This window comes from Oenanthe melanoleuca, chromosome 2, assembly GCF_029582105.1.
Source record: "Oenanthe melanoleuca isolate GR-GAL-2019-014 chromosome 2, OMel1.0, whole genome shotgun sequence".
In the NCBI taxonomy this organism is placed as follows: Eukaryota; Metazoa; Chordata; class Aves; order Passeriformes; family Muscicapidae; genus Oenanthe; species Oenanthe melanoleuca.
In genome coordinates this window covers 124,615,076-124,642,531 of record NC_079335.1, presented here as the reverse complement: position 1 = coordinate 124,642,531, position 27,456 = coordinate 124,615,076, and the positions used below count along the sequence as shown (strand labels likewise).

General features: G+C 41.3%; 1 protein-coding gene across 11 annotated transcripts in view; it reads left to right on the top strand.

The window, feature by feature from the left end:
* Window positions 1-1,053: 1,053 nt before the first annotated feature.
* Window positions 1,054-27,456, top strand: part of DYNC1I1 (dynein cytoplasmic 1 intermediate chain 1) — a 182,837-nt gene continuing 156,434 nt past the window's right edge. For 2 of the 11 annotated variants that reach the window (XM_056486198.1, XM_056486193.1), the window contains exons 1-4: window positions 1,054-1,406; window positions 18,401-18,518; window positions 20,628-20,742; window positions 23,255-23,312. In XM_056486198.1, coding sequence (XP_056342173.1) covers window positions 18,411-18,518; window positions 20,628-20,742; window positions 23,255-23,312 — 281 coding nt within the window. In that variant the 5' untranslated portion in view covers window positions 1,054-1,406; window positions 18,401-18,410. Of the gene's footprint in view, window positions 1,407-18,400; window positions 18,519-20,627; window positions 20,743-23,170; window positions 23,313-27,456 lie in introns of all 11 variants that reach the window. The other 9 variants (XM_056486195.1, XM_056486190.1, XM_056486188.1 and 6 more) reach the window with 8 other exon arrangements.

Sequence of the window (27,456 nt, the reverse complement as noted above, 5' to 3'; positions counted from 1 at the left end):
ATTTGCAAGTGACATGCAGTTCAAAGGAACTGAAACAAACCCATTGATGTTAAAGCTAAGGCAAACATTCTAACACTTTCAAAAGCAAAAGTCAGTTTCTGAAGTTCAATTTTGGGTGTCTGATATTTGAAAGGGCCTTGTTTTAATAAAGAGTTGCAAACCAAATGCCCCAAACTCAAAACTTATTCAAATTGTCCATTTAAAACCACAGGGGGTTTTTCCACATGCAACCTGCAGAAGCAGAAGACGTTGCTCTTTAAGAACTTTCACAGGAGAGCAAAAGATGAATCTTTCCTGATTGGACTCCAATTAAATTGAGAAACTGTTATTTCATCACTGTATCCTCATGAGCAATGGAGACTTTTGTTCCTCCTCAGGATTCTTTGTCCCCTGGTCAGGTGTCTGTCTGGGTGTGGCAGGGACTGGAGGTGATGTGAATCCTTTTTGGTTTTCAGGGAGCTGGGTATACCTCATTCTTCCCAGGACAGGCCTAGACCTCCAATGACAGTGGCTGGAATTAGTGTTTCCCACCGAAAGAAAACAAGAGATTAGGCTGCAGGGATGGGGTTCTGGAGGGTGCCTTTCCCACTGTCTTGAACCAGAGGGATGGACAACAGTGAGTCATGTGTCCAAGACATCAAAACCATCATACCAAAGAGCACAGATTTTCCTTTTCTCCCAGAAAGAGACAGGACTAAGCAGGAGCCTGGTGCCAGGCTGCTGCGGCGCTGATGGCCAGGGTGGAATATCCTGGGTACCTTAGAGGGTGGTGGCTAAGCCTTTATGGGGCTGCCAGCTGCTGCCGTGAGGATGGTGGTGGGGATGCTGCCTCGGCCGCCGTGGGGCCGACGGCTGCAGCCGTGGGATGGTGTCAGGGATGCTGCCCGGGTGTCGTGGGGCTGCCGGTGAAGCCGGTGCTGTGCTGACAGCCGGGCAGTGGCGGTGACAGCGAGGGGAGCGCGGAGGAGCCGAGCGGGCGCGCTTGAGGCCGGAGCAGCCGGGAACGGGCGGGGACACGGAGCCGCCACCTGCCCGCGGCCCCGGCCCCGCCCCGGCCCCACGGGCGGCGGGGGTGTCGCTACCGGGAGCGCGGGGCGGAGGAGGAGGAGGAGGAGGAGGAGGAGGAGAGCGGCAGCAGCAGCTCTCGGGAGGAGCCTGTCCACCGTGAGACAGCAGATTCAGCCGGCGGCGGCGGTCCTGCCGCAGCGGCGGGCGGCTCGGCTCGGCTCGGCTCGGCTCGGCTCGGCTCGGCTCGGCTCGGCTCGGCTCGGCTCGGCTCGGCTCGGCTCGGCTCGGCTCGGCAGCCCTTCAGTCAGCGGAGCATCCCTCTGCTCCCCCGGCGGCGAGGGTCTGTGAGCGCTGCAGGGCTCCGGGAGCCGCTCCGCATCTCCCGGCCGCCGGCGGAGGTGAGGCTCCCGGGGGGCCGGGACCGGCGGGGCCGTGCCGGAGCGGCGAGTGCGGGGCTGCCCTTGGGCCCGGCGCTGCCGGCGGAGGAGCGGGGCGGGAGCCGCTCCGCGGGATGCGCAGCGGCCGCGGAGCCTGGCGCGACCGCCGGAGGCGCTCCCAGGGCAGGCGGCCCGGCTGGGGGAGCGGGCATCCCCGGCTGGGCTAGCGGGCATCCCGGCTGGGCGAGCGGGCATCCCGGCTGGGCTAGCGGGCATCCCGGCTGGGCGAGCGGGCATCCCGGCTGGGCGAGCGGGCATCCCGGCTGGGCGAGCGGACATCCCCCGGCTGGGCGAGCGGACATCCCGGCTGGGCGAGCGGGCATCCCCCGGCTGGGCGAGCGGGCATCCCGGCTGGTCGAGCTGACATCCCGGCTGGGCGAGCGGACATCCCGGCTGGGCGAGCGGGTATCCCGGCTGGGCGAGCGGGTATCCCGGCTGGGCTAGCGGGCATCCCGGCTGGGCGAGCGGACATCCCGGCTGGGCGAGCGGGCATCCCGGCTGGGCGAGCGGACATCCCGGCTGGGCGAGCGGGCATCCCCCGGCTGGGCGAGCGGGCATCCCGGCTGGGCGAGCGGGCATCCCGGCTGGGCGAGCGCGTATCCGGCTGGGCGAGCGGGCATCCCCTGGCTGGGCGAGCTGACATCCCGGCTGGGCGAGCGGGTATCCCGGCTGGGCGAGCGGACATCCCGGCTGGGCGAGCGGACATCCCGGCTGGGCTCCGGCAGCCCCGCTGCCCGCGGTGCGCTCCGGCGGCCGCGGCTCGCCTGCGGGAGCGCTGCGCTGAGCGAGCCTCGGCACCTGCTCCGGTCCCTGGGGCGCCTCTCGGCCGCGGGCTCCCGGCTGGAGCCTGAGCTCCGAACAGCTTAAAAGGGAGCGGTAAAAGTTTTTCATCTATAATTCTTCGCAGAGTGTGAGCCGTAGTGGGTTTACTCAAGTCCAGGACGACAGTGGACAGCAAATATATCTTTCCCTCTTCTTAAGGTAATTCCCTAAAAGGGTGAAAGAAGGAGGGAGTCAGCCAAAGGCCTTTTTGCACTGGTAGTCCAGTGAAATAGATTTTGGATGTTATTACAGCTACATCATCCCGGGAATCCCCCATGGTCAGCAGAGAATGTAAGTCCCCAGATTTCCTAGACAAAGCCCCCATTTTATGGCCTGGAACAAAGTTTGTTTTTCTGTCAATATTGCAATTGACAGAAAGTACAGATTGGAGCTATAAATGCATGTAACATAAGGATTCATGCAGATCAAGCAGTCTAGCCTGCTAATATAGAGGGTATGAGATGGAAGGACCTGACATGAAGTTGGCATGTGACTTTGGTGCCTGCACCTGGAAATTTATCCTGACATACAGGGTTTTGTCAATGCTTTGCTTCTGCATGAGGACTTAAAATTACCTTGGGAATGGCATTAAGTATCATGAAGCACGGGACTGCAAAACCTGTTTCAGAATGGAAATCCTGGGTCCCAGGACTGCCTGTCTCCTGATAGATGGTGTTATCAGAGCAATCAGGGAATTTAATTTCTGTTACTATCAATGTGCTTTGTTGAAGTACCTCATTTGTTCTTGCTACGTACCTTGGGTCTGCATCCAGGTCTTCTCCCCATGGGAGTGCTCACTGTGACACTCATCCTCTGCTTTATTTTCTTTTCCCAAAATCATCCATCTACAGTCCATAAAAATACAAAATGTGTTGTCCCTTCTGTACCTTCTCTGTGAACAGACTGTTTTGAAGACTGGGACTTATCTGTCATCTTCCTTGATAAGTGAGACTTCTGAGGGCCAGGTATGTGGAGATCCAAAAGATGGTTTAGAGTTGGATTGGCTAGATTTCTCTCAGCTCTAAGCACCTCTGCCTCAAATTAGTCTACCATGAAAGACTGTAGTGCTGCCTTATCCACAGTTTAGAAGAGGAATCTTTTAAGGAGCAGCAATAAACCACACCTTACAGATGAAGTAATTACTGGAAGTTTGGAAATCTGGCTACTCAAAGAATAGTCAGGGAGATATTATTTTGTACCCTGCAGATCTTAAATTAAGAAGCTGACCTTCCAGCTCTTTCTATAGAAGGAAGGGCAGTGAGCTGCCCTCCTTTGTGATGCCTTTCAGTGACTAGTTTTTTCATTATTGAAATATGTTTGTTTTCCAGTGTATTTTTCCAGCTTCAGGTTTCTGGTTCCTGTTATGCCTCCCGTAGATAAAAGCCTTGCTTTAGCAGCTGTCTTCAGTGTAGGTTCTCTGAATGATGCAACAAGAACTTACCTGCCTTATTTTCAAATAAATGAACAGATTTAGTCCCTTGGTCTTTTTCCTTTTGTAAGACAGGTTTCAAAAAGCATTCCTTGCTGCCCTCTATTTTCCACCCTGCAAGAAGAGAGAGGGGCAATACTAGATAGAGCTGGTTGCTCTAACAGGCTGTGTTAGAGGCAGCACCATTGCAGGATATTGGACAATGATGTGAAATGGTCTGGAAGGGAAAAAGATAAGAGATTGAAATAGAAAAATCATAAGGGTATAGAAAGGCAGTATTGTTTTTGAAAGCTTCATTTACTCTTGCTAGTGAATCAGTTAATCATTTAGTATATTTCAGCTCCTCAAACTTTACTTCTCACAGAGATTTTAAACATATTTATGGTCACTCTAGAACTACTCAGGCTTATTAACCAGGGCTATGCCTTGAGTGCCCTGTTGAGCTCCTTTGGCTTGGTTTGACCAGCAGCAGAAGCAGTAATTAGGAATCTTTTAGCATTAACAGCACCTAGTGCCAAAATAAGTTGCTTGGATGTGGTGGTGGTATGTTAACAAAATGATCCTCCTTGTCCTTTCCATGGGCTTTAATTTTTGGATAAGTTGGAGGGAAGTAACTCAAATCCTCACAGAGGTGCACAGGGTAATTCATATCCATAGAGATACAGTCTCAAGCTTTCTGCCATAGTCAGATATAATGACCCCTCAGTGCAATACTCATCTGATACTTTCAGATTTTTATTTTAAAAACCTTAAAAGAAGCAAACCATAATGACTCTAGATGCAATCTGTGTTTAAAAGTGACATTTTCCAGCCAAAATACTGACGGAATATGATGGCAAAATGTCCTTAGTAGAGATGTAACTTGTGTTAGTAAAACTGTGCTTTTGCCAGTGCAGTTTTATTTCTGTTCATCAGAGCAACACAAGTCCTGCAGGTGAGTACATATTTGTACATATGAGTACATACATGTCCATATGGGGGCTTGCTTTTTAGATGAGGGCTGGAATGGTCTTCCCCTCAGCTGTTTGTAAGCAGGCAGAAATGGTAATGCAGGAATGATGAACATTAACATGAACAGAGAGACCCTGACTCAGTCTAAATCTCAGATCGATGCAATATGTCCATTTGCTACTTGGTAATAATCCATCTAAAAGTGTGCTAGCTCTTTTTAGTTAGAGATGACATTGGGAGCTGTTGCTCACTTGGCCATCTGCAAGACTCAAAATAAGACAGTATATATGAGCTTGCTCCCCCAGTACTGTTCATTTTAGGTGGCATCATCTTGCCAACTTTTCTGGGAAAATGGCTACTTCCAGGCAGATGGCAGGAGCTGCAGGAAACTGTGAAGCACACTAATGTGGGAGCCACTAGATCTCACAGATACAGGACACCTCTGATAATCTGTGACAGGTGATGTACCAACTCTTACTGAGCTTAAGACTGTACCCCTTCATTTTTTACTGTGCTTCTTCAGCACTTTTTGTTGTACCTTTTGAAGCAAAAACATTCTGAGGAGTCTCTGGGAGTGCAGTGCAGCATGGAGAAGGCATGGAGCAGGAGTGGTGCTTTCTTGAAGCCTTTTGTGGGCAGCACACTGTAACTCCATGCTCATGTTTAAGGACAGAGGTCTCAGCCCTATCACTGCTGACTCTCTGACTTCTCTGGTGGTGAGCTGAGCCTATAGAGATGGCAGAAGTCAGATGCCCTCATTGTTTGAAATTGTTTGATACCTCTCCAAACACTATTGAAGGAAATGAGAGTTTTGCATTGACTTAACAGAGTTTATATGAGTCCCTGTCTAGCTGCTGCATTGACCTGTGTGCAGATATCTGTGTTACCTGATGAATAATAACTGCTTAGATGTCTCCTGTGATTCTAGGCTCTTAATCTTAGAGTAAAAGTACATGTTTTATATTTAACACTGCCCCCATGCATGTGACTCAGCTGATCTGGAGAGACAAGTTACAACAACCTGAGGAGCAGACCTCCTGGGAGCCCTTCTGGAGCAGGGCAGCTCTACCCTGTGTGTTCCCCAGGTGCTGGTTCACTGTCCCTGCTTGATGCTAGAATAATCAATCAATAATTTGTTAAAGGAGAAGGCTCATTTATTGCCACTCAGCAGAAAACAGTTACAGAAGGAATCTTTTAAGGACCTAACTTTTTGTTTACAGTGAAATTTTTTCTTCACATTTCCTTTCCCTCTTTCTATCATTCTTTGAGGCTTACCCTTTTCTCTTTTCCTCAATACTTGTCTTAACATCGTATTCCCTCCTTGCTGGCCTTCCCCTCCCCTCAGCTTTGTTTTCTCTCCCTAGCAGAGAAATTGTATTAGTTCCTTGTTCTTTTCTCTCTCAATCTGTGATGTGGTACAAATAAATCCAAATCCTGCTTCTCAGTTATTAATTTTTCACTTCAGCCCAGAAAGATGCAGTGTTTTGTGTTCAAACAATAGGGAGTTATAGAAAGGCAAAGACACAAAACTGCCTAGTATGATTAAATATAAATAAGTATAATGGAGAATATCTTTCTTATCTATTTATATCACTTTATGTCAAGCCTTCCTTGATTCTAATATTTTCAGGCTGAATTTGACAGAAAAAGCTGAGCTATGTTATATTTAAACTATGCTATGTTAGTATTGAAAGTTAATTACTGTAGGTCTTAGACCACATGCAGGGAAAATATGGATTTCTCTTGCCTTAAATTATTCACCCCTTCTGTTTTGTATCCATTAAAACAGATCTTTGCTTTTAAAGGGCATAGACAGCTGTATAAAATCCTTACTATTCAAGGCATGCCCTTGTTCCGTGTTTTGCACATTAGACCACCACTGTTAGGATCAGAGTGGTTACCAGGTCACTTGGTAATTGGGGCAAAGACATTTCAAATGATTGCTATTATATATTTCCAGAAATTAAAATATGTAATAAAGCAGGGTTGCAGGGGAAAAAGCCCCCAAAACAAATAACAAACCAACCCAGACTGCTTTTAATATTTTCTTATATTTGAACCTATCTGTTCTGGTTTAAAGACTGTTCCACTGACACTGACCTTTTAAAAGAATTTCTTCTCCAATTCTCACAGCACAAAGCTGGGACACTATCTGAACTCATGTGACTAATTTCATAATACATGTTTATCTTCTCTTGAAGTAATATAAAAGATTTGCCATTTTCGTTAATCTCACTATTCAAAGTCGTATGATGTTGTCTCTTTCATCAGTTTGTTTCTAGCTACATTTTGAGCAATTGCTGAGCCAGAAGGTGGTTTGTATCATAATTCTGATTTATTTCAGACCTTAGTTCTCCCCTAAATGAATTAATTCTTTGTCTTTTTATTTCAAACTGCTCATAGAGCTTCATCACACGTTTATAGCACTTTGTTACAGACTATCAACTTCTGCCAGTCTTCATTGCCTAGGAAAACAAATTACTTCTGCAAAAAGCAGAAAAAAGATAGTTCAGATTATATGTGCTTATGACTGTGTGGTGCATTAAACAATGAATGGCTTAAAAATCTATAACCTTTTGGAAAGGAACAAGAAATTTGACCTAAATCATACCCCCTAGTGTGCAGTTAGCTATTCATGTACATAATCTGCTGCACTTGGCAAAGCCTGTGAATGTTGTATCCTTGCCTTTCACTATCTCCACAGTAGTAATAATAATACAAGAAAAATTGTGCTGATGGGATAGGAGGGTATTGTACTGGAGTCAAAATTAAAAAAACAGTGATGCCATTCTCTCTTTGTTCTGAAAGAGCCTGTGGGAAAACTGTCCCTTTATTTCCCACAATATTTTCTTTTTCACAGAAAGCTGAATAGCAAGAATAATGCAGGAAAGCCTAGTTTCTCAGCCTCTAAAGGCCTCTGAAAATATTTTCAAAACACCTTGTGCAAATTCAGTACTTTATCTGATAATCAAAAATTAAAGAGCCTTAGGATTTTACCCATATGTTTAAAGCACAGAACTCAAAAGATGACAGTAAATTATATTCTTTGTTAGGGGCTAAGATGGAAAAAATCCCATGTTTCAGCCTTACTACTGGTGTTGTCCACACTTTTTACAGGAGCCTTTCTGTACATAACACTTACTGGGTTTTATTGTTTACTCACCAGTGACTGCAGGGACAGGGAAGTAAAAGTCTCTGGACTTCCACATCAACAAACATAAGAGTCTTTTTGAACAAAATTATAATAAAATGCAGCTGTAATATGAGTTAATTCTAGTGTTGATTTTGAAGTCTTTAAATGGAGATCATGCCTCCTCAGCGTTCATTCAGTAAAGTTTAATTAAATTTAATTTGTTCCCCAGAAAGTTTCTGATCTCACTAAAGGAAGTGATGAATTAGGAGTAAGTATGATTAAAGTTGATTGCCTCCCATTTTTTGTGTTATTTTTCTTGAGGAACTGTGTTTGTCTATATATATATATATATTATATTTAATTTATATTTAATTTATATTTATATTTATATTTATATTTATATTTATATTTATATTTATATTTATATTTATATTTATATTTATATTTATATTTATATTTATATTTATTTATATATTTTGTATGTGTGTAACTGCTGTGCAATATAATATAATATAATATAATATAATATAATATAATATAATATAATATAATATCCAGTTTTGCTAAAGGATTAACTTTAACTATTACCCAATTACTGCTGGGTTCTCTCTGGCTCTCTCTTCTGATACTGCAATGATCTGTAGAGTTTTTAAACTGTATTCTGCTCTCAATCCTCAAGACTACTAGTTTAACAGTTTGATGTGGCTGAAAAGCAGACATGAACAATTTCTGATTGCCTTGTGGACCTTCAGTGGTCCAGTATTTTTTTGACAGCCACTAGTAAAAGCTGATATATTTTCCAAAACTATCTGTATCATGTTCCCCAATTGAAGAGAACTGGTGGTCTCTAGCTAATGTCTTGGTCTCAAATTTTGGAGCCAAGGTCCTGGTACTGGGCCATGCACTAAGGAGGCACCCTGCACTGTGCTCCAGGGGTGTGGTTGCCCCACCATTTAGGATGGGGACTTGTTTGCTTTTGCTCTCAGTCAGCCCAGTTGTGAAGCTTCTTCTCAGTGGAAGCCAGGCCATTTGAGAGAGATGTGTGTGTGTGGGAGAAGAACCCATGTGCAGCCAGCCTTGCCTTTGTGGGGGGCTGTGCCTGAAGTGTGGAGCATGTCCACATCTTAAACCTGGTATGCATACTTGAATTCCCCAAACTGGAAGTTCTTATGATGCCTGGGAAGCTCAGCTGCATCTAAACTGACAAAATGGTGTGGAAACAGAAACTAAAATTGCTGTCCTTAAAAATCAGTTTGGCTCTCACCTAGCTCCTGAAGCAGAGGTGGTCTCTAAAATCTCACTTTTTCACCTTTTTTGCCTTTTTCTGATGTGGTTTTACCTGTGAGCCCCCAGACTCAACAGCCCAGTTGTCCATTCTCTGTCTCTCTGAGGCTGCTCCATCTAGTTCACATCTGCCAGACTGTGTGTTCCACTCTGAGCTGCAGCTGACAGCATCTGCTCCTGCTTTTAGTGGTCCCTGGTTTTAATGGGACTCACCTAAAGTAAAGGACTCTCAGGTAATTTTTGCTTTTGCTTAAATAGATATTTGCCTTCATCTGTGCTCTGACCAGCAACCTAAATGTCTTCTGCAGTAAGTGCCTTTCCAGTCTTCCCTGCTGAGGCTGCTTCACATAAATCTAAAGTATTAAAGTTTCTTTGGGTGCAACAGAGCATGTGGGAGAAATAGAAAGGACTCTTCAGCACCTTGCTTCACATGCTCAGGAAGAGAGAGGAGTCTTTGGCTCCAGATACTAAATACAGCACTGTATTATAAACTAAACAGTCACTATGTGTAATATAAACTAACCCTGAAACAAAGACTAGAACCCAGGGGCCTCTGTTAGGGATTAATGTTCGCTCTCTTGCATCTGCTTCTTCTGGTCCAATGAATCTTTGCAGAAAAGAAATTAATAGAAAATAGCTTCAATGATTAAGAATGCAATCTCCATTCCTCCAGAACTCACTCATTAGCCAACAGTCACCCTAAGAATGTGGGTTTCAGTCTTCTCAAGACAAAAAAAGTCCAAACCCCCCCAACAAACCACAAACAAACAAGCAAACAGACCCCCAAACATGTTTCTCCTATATTGGTGGAAGGCTTCAACCACAGAAAAAATAAATGGAAGGCATAGATTTCTTGATTCATTGTCCTCTCTCATATTCAAATTCTTTGCATATGCCTTTTAAATTATGTTGTTAGACATCTGCTTTCATCATCTTGCCTTGTTATCTGGACATACCTTTTTTCTCTTCTGTCAGTCAGCAGAGATATTTGGCTAAGGCAGGCTCTGAGCATTCATCTTGCTTTATTAGTACTGCCAAGTAAGCCCTGGGAAGTAAAAAGAGAATGGCAGTGTTGTTTATCCTGCTTTTTGAGAACTTTCTGTATATTTCTTACAGCCTGTTTTCTAAATCTTTAGCTGTCTTGACTTCAGAGCTAAAATCAATGTGTAATATTTTTAACCTAGTTACATCCTTACAGACATCAGCGACAAAGCAAAGCACATTTTGTTATAAGAAAGAAACGGTATCTGGGTAAGTCTTCCAGAAAAATCTGTGTGATGGCAGCATAGCTTGTTCTTTGATGTCTCTCAGGCAGTTGTCATAACTGGGTTAAGAAGCAGAAACTAGAGCATGCATTTTTCATGTTTAGGTAAATGGCTTTAAGTATCACTTTGCTGGCCATACACCACTAGGGTTGTCTCAGGAGGAAGGTGGAAAAGTCAGAGGGGTCAGTTTTACCCCCCATATGGAATGGAAGTACATGTTTTAATGGCTGAAATATTTTCAGGATGGAGAAAAGGAGTCTTTGTTCCACTTCAGGAGAGACTAGCAGACATCCTGAAGCAAAATTCTATGTTAGGTCTTAGTAAATCATTAAATTTACCCCTGGGAAGCACTTTGGCACTGTTATGATGAACAAGATATTTTATATAGGTTTTGAAGAAGAGGTCATATCGATGATAGCAGCAGATTTCATTGACATCTGATCATTGTATAAGAAATACATACAAAAGAAATTGAAATCAAAGACATGAAACACAAGGCTCTTACTTTTCTAGGTAAGTGACCTTCAGCTTGAGGTTTAGATTGTTACTTTTCTCACATTTTCAATCTCTAAAATCTTACCAATTTACAGCTTGCATTTGGTTGTCTTTTAATGTCAGAACACACCTTTAAATTATCTTACTAGGTCACAGAATCATAGGATGGCTGGGGTTGAAAGGAACCTTTGAGATCATCTAATTCAAAGTTCCCTTCAGTGGATAGAGGCACCTTTCACTCAGAGCTCCATCCAACCTGACATTTAAACACTTCCAGGGATGGTGCATCCACAGCTTCTCTGGGCAACCTGTTCCAGTGCCTCACCACCCTCACAGTAAAAGCTTTTTTCCTAATTGCCAATCTAAACCTACTCTTTTTCAGTTTCAATTTCTTGCCACTTGTCCAGTCACTTCAAGCTGTTACAAAAAGTCTGTCTTTCTTTCCTGTGGGCTCATTTCAGGTACTGGAAAACTGCAATTAGGTCACCCCAAAGCCCCCTGTTTTCCAGGCTGAACAAATCCAAATCTCTCAGCCGTTCCTCACAGGAGATCTACTCCATCTCTCTAATCAACTTGGTGGCCTCCTCTGGACTCTCTCTAGCAGGTCTATGTCCTGTGCTGGGGACCCCAGCGCTGGATGCAGTGTTCCAGGTGGGGTCTCACTGGAGCACAGCAGAGGGGCAGAATCCCCTCCCTCACCCTGCTGGCCTCACTGCTTTTGGTGCAGCCCAGTGCACATTGCTGGGTCATCCACCAGCACTCCCAAGTCCTTCTCAGAAGGGCTTCCTACTCTTGATCTGTTCATCCTGTAATTCCTCTCTGGAGCAAGCTGGAAAATTCACAGAAAATAACACAGGGTAGCAAGAAAGACCAGATAATGTGTGGGGAATGTGGAGTCACAAAATTTGGAATTTTTTAATGTCCATTCCCAGCTGTATACAGAGCCACACATGGAGTCCTGGGTGTTATTGCAGCCAGACAGTAAAAGATGACAGACAGAAGCTGATAGAGAGGGCAGTGGCCAAGAATGCTTAGGAATCTTCTATTCTACAAGATCTAAACATTGTCAAGCATGCAAGTGGTTGCTTTGTTAAAAACATTTGCTCTTAGTAACAGATTCAGAGGGCACAATTCCTCAGTCAGACCCCTGGGAAGTACAAATCAGTATTGGCTGCTGCATCGAGGAGCATCTCAATGGTCCTGCTCAATGCAGCAGCAATCTGAGATCATTGTGTAGTTATAACTGTGCTCTTTAATGCTTATTAAGAGAAAATCCAAGGCATTTGAAAAGACACATTTAAAATTCATTTTTCTTTGAGGTGATATATGCTGTTGGTTCTGTGGAATTCAATATTAAGGGAGCATATTTGGTGCAAAACATGCAGCAGTTTTGCTGGAGTGACATGTTAGTATGAGTCCTTGAATTTATTCTGCTCCTTGCTGGAAGTTTGTGTGTTCTTGCTCATCTCCAGTATTGTTGCCAGCAGCTTCTTCCCTTCAACCTTGGTGGCTCTTCCATGTGGCACTATGTTTTGTTGGAATTGAAAAGATCATGGTAAATTTAAGACTAAAGGAGCATGAGAGGAAGGGATGACAAGAAGGTGTTGTTTCTTTGACTGTACTCCTGGTGCTGGAAGAATGGGCAGTAGTAGAGTTCTGCTCACATGCTGCTTTGTGGGAACCCTACAATTCTGCTGAAACTGAGTTTCATTTTGGCCATTATGGAAGAACAAAAGTGAAAAGATTAAATGGTAATAGATTGGAAGGGATGTGTAGCTGAGCAGTTGTGGGTACATATCTTACACCCTGTCAGCATCAAAATAAATAGGCTAAAGATGTGCTGACCTGTTGCATAGCAACCAGGAGGAAGCACAGAACCAAATCTCTGGATGCTTATGATTTGTAAACCTTTACAGAACAAAGTACAAAACCCATCTGCAAGAAATGTTCAGAAGATGAAGGATAAAAATGGTACATTCCCTGAAATGTAACACTTGACAACCATTTTTATTTATAAATAAATACAGAAATGCAGTGTAAAAAACCTGACTATTTTGCCTCAAGGTTATGTAGAAAGAATACTTTGTCTCTCCAATTTTACTTAGTGTTTTTCTGAATTTGACAAACACAGGAGATTCCTTTAAATACTGCAAATGCTGAGTTTTTGCAGCTGCAAATATTTGCTCGTTGTTGTGATTTTGTAAACATTGATATGCCCATTTAGCAAAATTATTTATGTTATTCGACTGAAGTCAAGTACAAATTCTGACGCATGATGAGAAGAGGCACTCATGTTTATTTAAAAATTGCTGTTGAGATGCTTCTAGCCCCTCTTGCCCATTTGAAGTATGTTTCAAACATTATTTTCAAATGAATGCAATGTATTAGAGTGCATTTATACTAGGGTAGCAACTCCCTCTGGTTTCTTGCAGACCAAAGCTGTTTGTCTGCTTTGTTTCATGCTTTGCATGCACACTTTACAGCTGTTGAAGTCATAGGTAGATCTCATGGGATTTTTTTTCTGTTGTAAAAATATATAATATTCCTCACTGTAGTAAAGATGCTAATTTGTATCAAGTAGGCATAAATACAGTACATGATAGAAATGAATCATTTTTTTCCAGTGGAACACTTCATATGTCAGAGTTCCAATAGTAATAGTACTCCCACTTTATAGACCATTCTTTAAAGCCAAAACCACTGAGTAATAAATTTTATTGTTCAGCATCCTTTGCATTTCACACCAATACATTTTGCAGTTTTGAACTCAAGTAACTGGCTATTTATGAAGGCATATTAATAATACATGTACAGCATCTCTAAATGCTAGATGCTGCCTATTTATTGTGGAGAAGTGTATTAATGAATCAATTATTTATGATTAGTTATATACTATGACTAATGCCATATGTAACAGTATCTAATGAACCCCTTTGGTAATTGCAATGGAGATAATAACAGAAAGGACAACTCAGGAAGTCACAAACCAGGAAAGACCTCAAGGCTCATGAAGAGTAGAATTTCTGCTCCTTTTGGAAAATTCCTGCTCTATTGCAGCCTACTGAATGAGCAGCATGTAAAAATCCTGCAAACACCAAAAAGCAGTAAAATTTTTAGGCTTTTTTAATGTGCTACCAGATTTGGAAATTTGGGTTCCTTTTTAGATGAGCTTGGTGAAAGCATGCAGGCAAAATGCTCTTCTAGCAAATACAAAGGAAGGCTTGAAGAGAAGGGAGATCTTATATATTGTTTACCTTTTCTACTTTAAAAATTGCACTGTTGCAATTGTCTTTTTATTTTATTTTATATACATTGGTCATTTTGGGCTTATTTTTTCCTGTATTTAGTCCTACCTACGTACGTCTTGCAACTCTTTGTACCTGTTTTTCTGGTTTTATTACTCTAACAAGCATCAACTTATTGGTACTGAAATTCAAGTAAAACCTTTTTAGATACCTGTGACTGTTTCTGCTGTTAAGTGTTCATATAAATGCTTTAAAAAAATATCTGCTCAAATATTGGATACTGATCATTGATAAAGACCTTGGAGCTTGTAAAGCCACAGTAAAACTGGTTTGCATCTGTAACAGCACTTGCATGGCTTTTAGTCCTGTTGGAGATAAGATGCTGCTGTTTGCATTTTTATATTCTTACTGCTACCACAAATGAATGGTTGTGAGATGTTACTACTTGTGGGATGAGCTTAGTGGAGTAGTTTGATGTATGTTGTGTACAGCAGAGAAGTTTGTGCAAACATCATTATTATTTTGAGATTAATGTAAATTGTCTTTCAAATATCTTGTTTCATACAATGAAAAGCTACAAGAGACTGTTGGGAGCATTTTAAGAATTCTCACCCTGTGTGAGACATTTACAATGGAGATTCCTAGAACTTAATGTCACTCAGGGCCCTTTATCATCATTAAAGAGGAATTGGTGACTTTGGGGCATGCTTAATCCTAGCTGCTTTTTCGGAAAAGTGGAATCATGTCCTATAATACACAGACTCTTTTGATTTTAGCTGTACTGGTGGTGGGGATAGCTGTGCATGTGCACTGTGGGCATCCAGGATGCTGTAGATGATGGAGTCCCAGGAGCAGTCCCTGGCAGCCAGTGCTGCATGTGCACAGCCCTGGGTGGCTGCCATCGTGCTGGGTCTGGTGTAAAAGTCTAATTTACTGTTTCCAAGCCTAAGAGGGGATTCTGAGGCATGTTTAATGCACATGGGAAAAACTGACATCTTCAAATGGAGAACTCCATTTCATTAAAAGGCATACCAGGAGGAGCCAGCTCCTTTCATCAGTATCTCAAAGGAAGGAGAATTTTCTCTAACTATTGGGAGCTCAGGCAGCTGCTCTCTGTGCAAAGTCCTGATAACAAGAACCTATGCTAGCATGTGTGGTAATCTCTTCTGGGGTATGAGGACTCTCTCTCCCATTTTAAAACCATGAAAATAAACTGAGCCAAACAAATAAAAATTGATCTAAGATTATGTGTTTCCCTCAAAGAGGGGAGCCCCAGGCTATGATAATTATTTCTACATTTACTCAATGTTCAGTGTGTTTGTTCCTATGTGTTCCTTCTCCCACACAGGGGATTTAATTGCTTCAGTACAAAATGTGCTCCTTGGTGATTCCTCTGACCAGTGCTTTCTCCCAGGCTGCAGATTAGATTGTGCATAAGCCTTGGGCTGTCATTCTGCACCACAGAGAATGTTAAAAGTAAATCTCTCTTGCTGTTTGCCTTCATCCTTCTTGGTGTGGCATGGCTTTTAGCACTCAGAATGGCATTTATTAGAAATTTGCTGCCAGTAATGAACAGTGTTAAGTCCATGGTTAATGCCAAGCACAGTGACAAGTACATTTGCCTCCTTGCTTGCTACCACCTTGCTGGCATCTGAGAAAGGTGGTTACATACCCTTGGTGTTCAATTTGTGCTAAAATTGTAAACAGCCAGTCTGCAGGTTGGTAAGCTGTCTGAGGGGCTCAGGCATGACTATAATATATTCAGGATGAAAGTATATAACTGAGCTCTGGCAACATTCTTTGAAGGAAATTTAATACATCATCTTTGTTGTACATAAGATCTATCTTGTTAAAAATAGAGCAAAGTTATAATAGGATTTGGTCCCCTTGACTGGAGCATTGTAAAAAGGGAGCCAGGCACTAATCCATTGATGCTCAAATCAGGGGAAAAGCTAGTTAGCTTCCCTGATGTTAAGGGAATGAATTTTTAGAAAGCCATTCATTGATATCTGACAAACAGCTTGAAAGGGATGCCAAACCCTCAGGGTTTTTGTCAGTAGCCTTAAAATGCATCTGCATATTTTTTGCATAGAAACAGGAGCTCTCTCTCTGTTGCCAAACTGCAGAACTAAAAGGATGCAAAACCTCTATCTAGTCCAAAGGGCTCTGAGGGGTGACTTCATACTCAGAATTCAAATGTGTGCAACAGATTAGGAAAATGACTTCAAATGGGATTTCAACCATATCTAAGAGAGACACAGAAATCCTGAACACATAGGCAAAACACTACCTGCACTGCCATTAAAATGCTTGGTTTTTTTCTCTGGGCATTTCTCATGTAAAAAATGAGCTCACTGATGTCAGCTGATTACACAGATTAACGTTAAGGTGCTGCTGCTTATTTGTCTTGATATCAAATGCAATTTTTTTCTGACAGTTTTGATTTTCTCCAATTGATAGCCATACTATTATGGATAGGATGAGAGTTGTGGAGGAATAAAGAAATGGTGGTCCTCCACATGCAGCCAGTGTATCCAGTGGTTCTGTTGGTTGGCAGCTGTTGTGGATTAACCAGAGTCCCCTGGCCTTTAAAGGGTGCTTTGCCAGCATGGCCAGCTCTGCTGAAGTGCAGAATCTGTGAGCTGGAGTTTGAGCTGCTCTTATGCCTGTCCTTTTCATTAAATGGTTTCCTTGTCTGATTCCAAATGTTATTCTATTCTTTTCTTTAAGGAAAATGCTTGCAAAGACAACAAAGCATTTGGAGCTGAGATTGTGCTTAATGTGCAGGTGATGTTTTGTTGGCAATATCCTCTATGTCACTGGCTAATTACACTTTTATTGTTTTCAGCAGGAAGCCGATGTCTGCAGTAAAATTCATGATGGGTGAAAGTGCCCTGTAATTTTTAGCAGATAATTTTACTCTCTGGTCATCCACCCATCCAGGCAGTAATATGAGTAGAGTTCTCATTATACTAACATAGAGCTGACATTCAAATTTCCCATGCAATCCAGTGAACAATAGACTTCCATTGCATGTACATGGCACTGCCATTGATCTGATTGATTTTGAGTTGCAGCAGAGGATATGGTCAGTGATGTGTGAACAGGAAAGGCACAGTTAACTCTTTTCATGAATGTCTATATTAGTCAGAACTGTCTTTGAAACAAAGTCCTAATAAGAAAATCAGTATTGATACAGTTAGATTACAGTTTGTAATGATTATGATGTTAGAAAATCAATAAATAATCTGTGACTTAAGTTATGGATTTATGCAATACTGGTGGGGTTTTAAAACTGTGGAAAAAGATTGATATCATATCCTCTTTAAAGATCTGGCTCTATATTTGTATAGTATGACTTTTTATTTTCTTGCCCTTCATTGTCAAGTCTCACGTACATCGGCAAAGGCTGACAGAGATTTAAAAGACAAAGAATATTTGTGGCTTTACATCACTATTCTAAAGAAAAGTGGGTTTAAATGTTGGAAGAGGTCTTTCAGTATTTCAGAAGAAATGTTTTTGCCAAGTTTGTGTGGATGGCATAAAATCAGGAGTGTTAGGCATGTCTTCTGCCTCTTGGAAAGATGATCTGAACACAGGACTATTGGCAGAGCAATGTGCTGCTTCATTAGAGACAAACTCCAATTTGCTGGGTTGCCTGGTTTTGTGTCTTGTCTTCAGCTTCTTGGGGGAATGGCCCAGATTTCCCTGGAAAGGGTGGAGAGAATTCCTGGGCAGGATAGCTCATATCTTGGTGAGAGTGCTCAGTGAGTGTGAGAAGGATACTGAGCTGATGGTCTGTGTGGGACAGTGGATGGAGCAGGGGATCCTGCCTGGCAGCTCTGCAAAGCACCTGTAGAAGCAAAAACTCTCCTGTTTTCATTTGTTGCAAGTAAAATTATTGCTTGTCTAAGAAGTATGGGGCTGTTTGGAGCAGCTCTGATTCTGGTACTTGAAACCTGTTTGTGGATCTGAGTTCTGCAGTCTGGCAGAGCTGCTCAAGATCATGGAAATCACAAGGCTTTAGCTTCACTTTGAAAGCATTAAAGCAGTATTTTGAACAGTAATAGATTTGCTTCACAAAGGTAATTTTGTAGTAGAGGCAGTTGGAAAATATATTCCACATCTGGTCTATTTTCTTGAAATGAAAATTGCGAAAAAAATGTTCCACTTTCTACACTGTCAGTATAGTCCAAGGACCAGTGTTTATATAGAAATATATTTGTTGCAGATTTAGAAGCCCTCCTTTTGATCTAATTAACTTTTTTTTTTTTCAGTAAATAGGGTAATAATTCAATTTTCACCTTGATTTCCATATTTTTGTTTTCCAGCAGAGTCAAAATGTCAGACAAAAGTGATTTAAAAGCAGAACTTGAGCGCAAAAAACAACGTTTGGCTCAGATAAGAGAAGAAAAGAAACGGAAGGAGGAAGAAAGGAAGAAAAAAGAGGTAAAGTTGCAAAACCACCTTTTAGATAGCTCATGCTTGCACAAGGGGCTTGCTGAGGTTTTGACATCTCAGTATTGTATGCCCCAAGGTATCTGTCATGTGGAATGAGATACTCAAACCCACATCAGACTAACCTTAAAATCAAAAAGCTTATTTTTAGTCAGGAACGTTGGGGTGAGGGAATTGCTGTTAAAACCACAGCACTGTCAAATGACAACAGTTTAGACAACATGATGTGCATGTGTATGGAGAAAGAAAAATTGATTTGCCACAATGCTTTTTCATGGGCTCTCCTTCAATGGAAAGGGAGTGGAGAGTGGGGAAAGACTGAAAGAGGACTCACTTTTTTTCAAGCCATTACAATCTAAATATGTATTTTGTACTCTGAAGACTAGTTTGATTACTAGGTAAGGTAACAGATTTACAATTATTATTCTCCAGGAAAGTAAAACATAATTGCAATTGCATTTTCATCTTCTGGCATGGGTGCATCTTTCAGTTCTGTTAAAGTTTGATTGACATATTAGTTTATTTGTCCTTGACAATATGCATTAGGTTTATCATTAAAGGATTTGTACTTCTTTTTATTCAGTCACTTAGTGGAATAGAGGTGAGAATTGACAGGGAGTGGATATTCATTTTCATGCAAAGTCAGAGAAGCATTAAGTGATTATGCTTCCTTTCCTTCAAATGTCAACACTTACTATAGTTTAAAGCACCTGTTATCCTTTACTAATAACTGGTTTCCTTTTAAACTGACACTTTAATATTGTACATGAATTTCATGGAATTACCGTGGAAATGTGATGTGATCCAAGAAATCAGCATTCCAGTTTTGGCTGTCTTTTTAATCTTTTTTTCATTTGAGCCACACTGTGCAGTTACAGCAGAGGCCCCAGTGGGGCTCCTGGACTCGCTGGGGAAGTGCTCCACGAGCAGATCTTTGGTGGCACTTTCAGTATCCTTTACTAAAGAACCAGAGGGAAGGGGCTGAGCTAATGGCTCAAGGGACCTCTAGGTCCTTTCTCTTGGTCCCCTGACTGACTTTATGCCTCGTGGAGTATTGTGGTGGTTGAAACATTTCCATCTCCAAGACCATGTCTACAGATAAGGCTACAGTGCATAATTGTGTAAGTGGGCTGTGCTGGGGTGGGTGCAGGAGTGATGGCTGGTACTCACAAAGGTGCTTGGCCATTCACACTTGTGCAGGAGAGCTGTCTACAGCCCTACATACTGTGAGATAGTTCATGGGAAGAGCTGAGCACAGGAATTGCCTGGGCATTGACTATAAAATCAATGTTTCCTATCTGTCTCTGAACTGGAGAACATGGCGATGCTTCTGCATTTCCAGGTTTTCTATTGTGCTTGCACCAAGATCAACACCAGTCTGAGGAACAAATCCTCTTTTCCAACACTCTGGTTTGAGCAGAAAGGACAACCTCATTGTGGGATTCTGGCTAATGCAGGTGCTCCTTCTGTTTTTGGATGCCCATAGATTAGAGTGGGAGAAGGCTAATGTGTGGAAGCTCCAAGGAGGTAGAGATAGCAGAGAGGGAAGGGTCTTGTGGAATTTTAGTGGGCCAAAGCTGCCAAAGTCCTAGTTTAGAGATGCCAGTTCTTCCCTTTGCACCTCTTGGATATTGGAATTAATGAGAAAGTATTTATTTTCCCAACAAGTGCTTGGAACCAAACATAGGACCTTAAGCTACATCACTGAAATGCAGTGAAATTTTATTATTGATCCTGAAGTAGGTAGGAAAAGATCAGTTTTATTCAGGGTAATGCTACCTGTTGTTCTATGGTCAGCTTTTATTTTAGTTGAATAAGTTGCACCTAATGAGTGAGAATTAGAAAATTTCCATCCTTGTCCTGTAAAAATTCTTGCAGATATCCTTGCAAAGACCAGTTTTCCCATCCATTTAGGGAAGAATACTGTTACTGATATATACAGTATAAATTATCTAAAATATCTATAAATTACCTAAAAATATCAAAATGAATTTCAAATTGTACCTAAGCAGTAGTGCATACAAATATTTTCACACATGTAATTGCTGGACCTGATTGCATATGGAATAAAATTTTCTGTTTTCTTCTGGTTTAACTCAGGCTGATCTACAGCAGAAGAAGGAGCCAGCTCAGGAGGATTCTGACCTAGACCGTAAAAGAAGAGAGACAGAAGCTTTGTTACAGAGCATTGGTATATCCCCAGAACCACCTCTAGGTATTTAAGAGAAGCACACTGTAAAGCATTCAGCTCTGCCACAACTAATGCTTTCTTCCTACTAGAGCATGCTTGGCTTTTTTGGTTTTTGGCTGTATTAGTGAAGTGAACTCTTCTGTTTGAATGCCTGCCATACCATTCACATAAACAAGCTCATGGCATTTTGAGTACTTGTCATTGCCAAAAACATCTGTTTCATTTCTTCAAGAATTTTTTATGAACATAATGCAGGTTGGTTTTGCATACCAGCTGTGATTTCTTTTCTGATGGACTGTTTTATCTTCTCACTCAAAAATATAAGTGCTGTATGTACTTCATTAGCCCCAAGATTTCTTTCAAAAATTCAAATTAAGCATGTATAAGGAAGGAGGAGCATAGTCATGTGGGAACTCCCACTAAGTTTCTTTTAAAATTAAGTAAAACTAGAGAAGGAAAATTAAAAAAAACAAAACCAAATCACAAATAGAAAAGCGCTTATCAACAGACACTGTTCTAGATTTTTACTCTGGTTTCATGTGCTTGACATCTTTTTTGGTTTTGATGTTCCAGTTCTAGAACTTGAAGTCTTCAGTTTATATGTAAAAAATACATATGTAGGATTTTACCCCTAATCATTCTTGCCAGTAATATATAGGAGAAACTTCAAATTTGACAAAATACTGAAGTATTGGTTTAGGAAAGCATCTTATACAAATATCTGGGTGCATATGCAAGTAGGTAGTGACATTCTGAATTGGAATTTGAATTAATTACTTGCACCAACCAACATTTATGGAGAAAAGTTACTAATTTTATAAGTTATGGTAGAATGACTGACGCTTTAGACACCACTTCTCAGAAGAATTGTCTGACAAGTAATGGTTAGGTTATTTTTATGTATAATAAAAAATGTTTTTAAAATTATGCCATGATACAAAAGTAAGATCAAAAATAAAATCAGATATCTTTTTAATGTATAGCATTTAAAATACTCATTTTTAGATAAGAATGAGTATATTTGTCCTTATAATTTTATTAACCAAACACATATATTAATGTTGCAAATTATAAGTTTTTATCTTTTATGTTTTTATATTTAATACTGTCAAAAGAACATGTAAATTCACGTGTAGGATGATTCCTTTTAGTTAAAAATAGTATTTTTTTCTCTTTTGTTCCCTGTACATACACTCACAATTAATATACAAAGGAGGATTTAATTCCACCTTCACACGATGCCAGGTCTCACTGTGAATATGGAATATGTAAACAACCAGACATACCTGTAACCTGCCAAAGGGCTGTCACAAAGATGAATTCACTTTTCATGCTGCAGTCATTTCTGTGACAGTCTCTAGGGAGAATCTGCATTCAGTGTTTGACCACATGGAAAATCCGAATCTCTTGACAGGTCTGTCATTATACATTGTAAAGCATAACAAAGTATTTTAAAGTTTTACGCTGTTAAATCTATAAAAGGAAATGCACATGATTTAAACCAAATGGAAACGTTGCTTTTGCATTAAATCCTCTTTTTGTGTTTTATTCAATGTGGCTGCTTTGAAGACTACTTGCTTTAAATCTTGACTGGAGCCATCTCTTAATTTTTAATATTTTTGAGAAACCATTTTAAAAGAAATCAGGATATTTTTACTCTTTTATTTATTATTTCTTTGCTGAAGAGCTTTAACTCGGGCTGACCTTGAGCTATGAACTTCCTTTCCTGTTTCAGGAAACAAAACTGCCTTTGCATGAAATATGCTTCAAAAGCCCTGGCAAGGCAAAGAGAAAATCATTTCAAGAGCTTGGGCAAATAGTGTCTAAACCAAGGGAAACTTTTCCTTGAGGGTTGAAATCATGTCCCACCCAAAATGGAAATTTTGTATGACCTACATTACTTAAGAAAACAATCACCAAGCAAACTAATGTGTATTCTCAGCATCTTTGGGAAATGATTTTAACTTAGCTGGATTTCCTTATTTAGCTTTTCTTTTTGATGTCATTTCCACACTGCAGCCTTAGAGCATATCTAATGGACACTGGCTTTTCATCTAAATTCAGAATTTGAAAAGTGTGCTTGTTCTGTTGCCTACTTGACTTTACCAGAAGAGTTCACTTAGTTTTTTGGCAAAACAAGCCCCTGATATTTCTTCATACCTTTAAAATCTTTTGCAAGTCAACTTCAAACCAGACTCAAGAAAACAAGTGCTATCCTATTTCCACAGGTATCTTCTCCACTGATTAGCTGTAGATTCCCATTGGGCTTTCAATCCTGTCTAAATACATGTCAGTTTTAACACTTCCAGAAGACTTAAAATTCACTTGACTCTCTTCCTTTTCTTTTTCTTTCCTTCCTTATTTGCTTTCACCATTTCAAACTCTCCTACTCATTCATCCACTATCATTTTGGTCCATTGGTTTTGATTTGTCTGACACTGCTCTTCATCAGTGCAGTCGCTGCATGTGTTAACATGGGATACCTGTTATTTTCATTATTTAGTCCCAACCCCTATGTCTCCCTCTTCGAAATCAGTGAGCACACCCAGTGATGCAGGCAGCCAGGACTCAGGGGATCTGGGACCCATAGGAAGGTAAGACACAGACTTTACACACTTGAATAAATGGAAGGTTTTTTCACTTTGCTCTTCCCCATTTTTTCCCTTCTCTGCTGTAAAATATGCTGTATTGAATGTGTGCTTTCATTCCTGGTTTGTCCAACTGGGTGATACCATCCAGTAAGAGTGGTCTCAGATGTGAGCCAAATAAATGGATCTTAAGCTCTTATCCCCAAACCTTGTAGTGGAAGCAAGAGCTTAATTTACACTTCAAAAATGGGCAACTGGAAGCTCTCATGCTGTTTGGAAATACACTAAACCAAAGGGAGATGTGCCATGGGGTAGAACCTGTTATTCATGTTGAGTTATCTTTGTTCACATAACCAGTTCCCTTGGAATTCCTCCTCGTGGTTCCCATGACTGCTCATTGCAGTGTGTGCCACTGACAGTGGCAGAGAAGAGCCTGGGCAGGAACAGACTGAAACATCCCAGGACCCACTGGCAATTCTGCCTTGGAAACTCTGGATATTGGAATGGAAGGGAAGCAGCTCTGTTGTTGTTGGAAAGTGGAATGTGTGTGAGGGATGGAAACAAGAGTAATCTCATTTTTGTTTCCATGGGGGAAATAAAAAATGAAGTGGCAATCCCAAAAAAAATTCCTTCTCCAGAATAGAAAAGAAAGAAGAATGTGAGGATGCTGCTGGTAAACGAGGTTATGTTCAAGTAAGAAGAGATGAAGCAGCTCTACTGTATATTTTGAGAAATGTAAAAGATGGATCCTAATAGCTCATTTTGTATCACACTAATTTAACATGGAGCTGAGCTGCCAGCTCATCCAAGTCTATGAGCCAAGAATCTGCTAATGGCTTGGAAGCACAGTGATTACTTTCTGTATTAACAATGCTCAGTAGACATCATATCAAACCTCTCCAGACACAGACTGGAATGTGACAGAGCTTCAGGTCACCAGATTTCATGCCATGCCAGCCTTCTGATCAGGAAAACCACACTTCCATAAGCAGAGTATGTTGAGTCCCCTTCAGCCAGGTGCAGACACTTTCCCTTGCAATGTGAATGCTGCACAGCTGCTATTAAATCAGCTCAGCCATGCTCCCAGGCTTACCCTCTAGAAGAAATTGAGGTTGTTAAGTGAAAAGCCCTAAGCCTGTAAGATGTAGCAGTTTAAAATACAGAAAAGAGTGTAATTCTACCTTCATAAGTAAATGCAGTAGATTTCAGCAAGTCAGAGTACTTTGAATAGAACAAAAATAATTTTTAAGCAAGGCTTAGCCTGCTGCTCAGGATGAAACTATTTACCACAGTCCTGCATGAAGCTCTGACAAAGCTGGGTGGAGACTTCTAAATTCCTGCTTTTCCTCTGAATCTCAATGGTGTAACTTTTTTACCATTAAGGTGAAAAAAGGCTCTTGGAAGAATTTATTTGGCTGTTACCCATGCTAGCGCTTTGGCTCTCTGTCAGCAGCGAGCAGTGAAAGCACAAGACCACGTGTCCTTTCAGAGGAGAATGGAGCTTGTCCCCTTCTTCTGAGCTCATGACATTCTGCATTGTGGGCTTTCATTTTCCAGCTTCTTGTGGCCATACTAGGAATTCATTTGGAATCCTAAGACCTTGCTTGTAGTGTCCCAGTTTGGTTGGCAAATTCTCAGGTATTGAAGGGGCTGTGCTGTGTGCTAGGAAGACTGCTTGCAGCCCTTTGCCTGGAGCAATTGGTTTGTGGTAATGGAAATAAGATAATGTCTGGTCCAGGCCCTGGGGAATGTCTGTAAGCAGTGGATAGTATTGAGTGGCAATTAGTAGAATTAGTGTCACTGGTGCAGTTAGATGTGCTCAGTGTTTGTGTGAGCAGGTGCACTCAAGCCTGCATGTGTGATAGAGTGGTCAGGCAAGGAAGATATTGGTAGGACTGTCATCACAGTGGGTAAACAGGATGGAACCACCTCAGCTGTTTTCTCTGAGAGATGCCCATCTAACATATTTTGACTACTGCATATATTATTGCCTATGTATGTGTATAAACAAGGTTTTCCTGCTTCATTTTAATTTATTCTTCCATTTCACTTTCTGTGATAGAGGGTGCACTTCTGCTGGATCCCCTGTTATGCTATCATGCTTGTTAGATCTTTCCCTTTTCTGTACTAGGCTGAGCTCAGGCTTTAGAGGAGAACAGATTAGTTTCAAAGCTGCTAATGCCCCAATCTCAGTGATCACAGCTTGTCCACTGTTGCTGCTGCTAATGCTGTAGAAATGACAAGCTCACAGAGCCTGGCAGAAATCCTGCTGGCAGTCTGATTACTCATTGCTGAAATGTTCCCTGGAGGAAGATGATGGATATTAAAAAAAAAAAAACAAAACCAAAAAAGGCTGTGAGGTCACAGATTTTGGCTTGTTACAGGAGAGAGAGTCTGTTGAAAGCTTTGAAGAATGCAGGAGATATTCATATGTTCCCATAAGAGGGAACAGATTCTGGTAGAAAACTAGGTTGTGTTCATACTTCTTTGAGTTGTTGGTACCACTGGAATTGTCAGATTTAATCTGTTGGTCCCAATATCACCAAGTATGCTTTGATCATACTTTGATCAGCAAGCACCTGTGATTTTTTATATAAAAGTGAATGTAGTTCAGCCAGAAGCACAGGTTTATGACATCTGCTTTTTAGGAAAGAAAGTTGATAAACTGGAGAGTTTGAACACTGTTAGATAGCTGTAGTCCTGGAACCAGAGGTCTCAGTCTTACTTTGAAAGATGAAAACTGGCTGGTAAGTTTCTCACCAAGTGTAATAGTTACATAGGAGCAAACAGGCTCCTCCAGCAGAAAAGATGAAAGCAGCAAAGTGTTTGGTATTGAAGCTGCAGAAATGAAAAAAAAATCAATAGTGAGACAAATTCAATGCTAAAGCAATTTACCTAAAGACTCTGTGGGATCTTCTATCTGTGGCTGTTGCTGGTCCAGGATAATGTGCCTGGCAAGCAGGCAGATAATAGGCCTAACAATAATTCATTCATAAAAGTTGTACAGCCCTTTTGTTGCACAGGAAGAAAAGCTGCATGGTCACAGCAGTCCCTTCTGCCATGCCACCTACAGAGCAGTAGTGCTGCTGTCCTCCAGGACCATTGTCTGTTATCTCCAGCACAACAGCCAGAGCAGTGTTGTCTTTTCCTCTGGTGCCATTCAGTGTATTGGAAGAGGTGGGGTGGACTTTGTAATAGCACTAAATTGTGGAACCATTTCTGTCCTCTGCATCCCAAGTTTCTATGGGTTTTTTTTTTGCTGCTTAATCTTTAGTACCATTTTGATATTTGCCATAACATTTTCACTGAGGAAAACATTAGGTCTGAGCAGCATTCCAGCTTCCCTCTGAGCCATGACAGAAACTGTAAGAATAAGCAGATGTTAGATGGATAACTGTTCTAGAAATTGCTGACTGAATACTTTCAGTTGGACAGCAGAGCCTTTTTTTTTTTTTTTTTTTTTTTTTTTTTTTTTTTTTTTTTTTTTGTGGTCTTGAGTATCATTTCTGAGTAGGCAAAAGTTACACTTTGATTCTGGTGCTGCTCTTACCAGGCTACACTGAACAAGTCACTGGAGTCCAGCTGTTGCTCAGAGAGCAACTCAGCTGTCTCCACATTGCTTTACACATCTCACTTGGCTTTTTTTGATGCCTGTATTGCTTGTGCTACACAGATAGGATGTAAAAATTGCATATCCTGAGCAGGTACCCATGCCTGAATAGATGGGTCATTGGTTCACAGAGCTTTCTTATATGATGTATTCAGACATGACTCATTTTCCATAAGACAGTATTGCAGGGTTGCATGGAGCTTCTCCTTGGAATAGAGTATGGCTCTTGGCTCTTTCAGGATAAGTGTTTTGCTTTGTCTAGTATTTTGTAAGCATTTTTATGGCTCCCCCTTGCAGATGGTCAGTTTATACATGCACAGACATGCACAGCTTCAATGTGGATTTGAATATATGTGAAGGAAAGGGCTGAGGTAAAGGCATTTGCTGAGAGGTCCTGTGCTGCAGCATAGTGTGAAGCACAGATTTGCCTCTTTTAATCTAAAACTCCTTTGTAATAACTGTATGCATCTCTCTGGTGGATACTCTGAACTTTTGCTACCCTTGTGTGATAAAAAGGATGATAAATAATATAATTGAAAT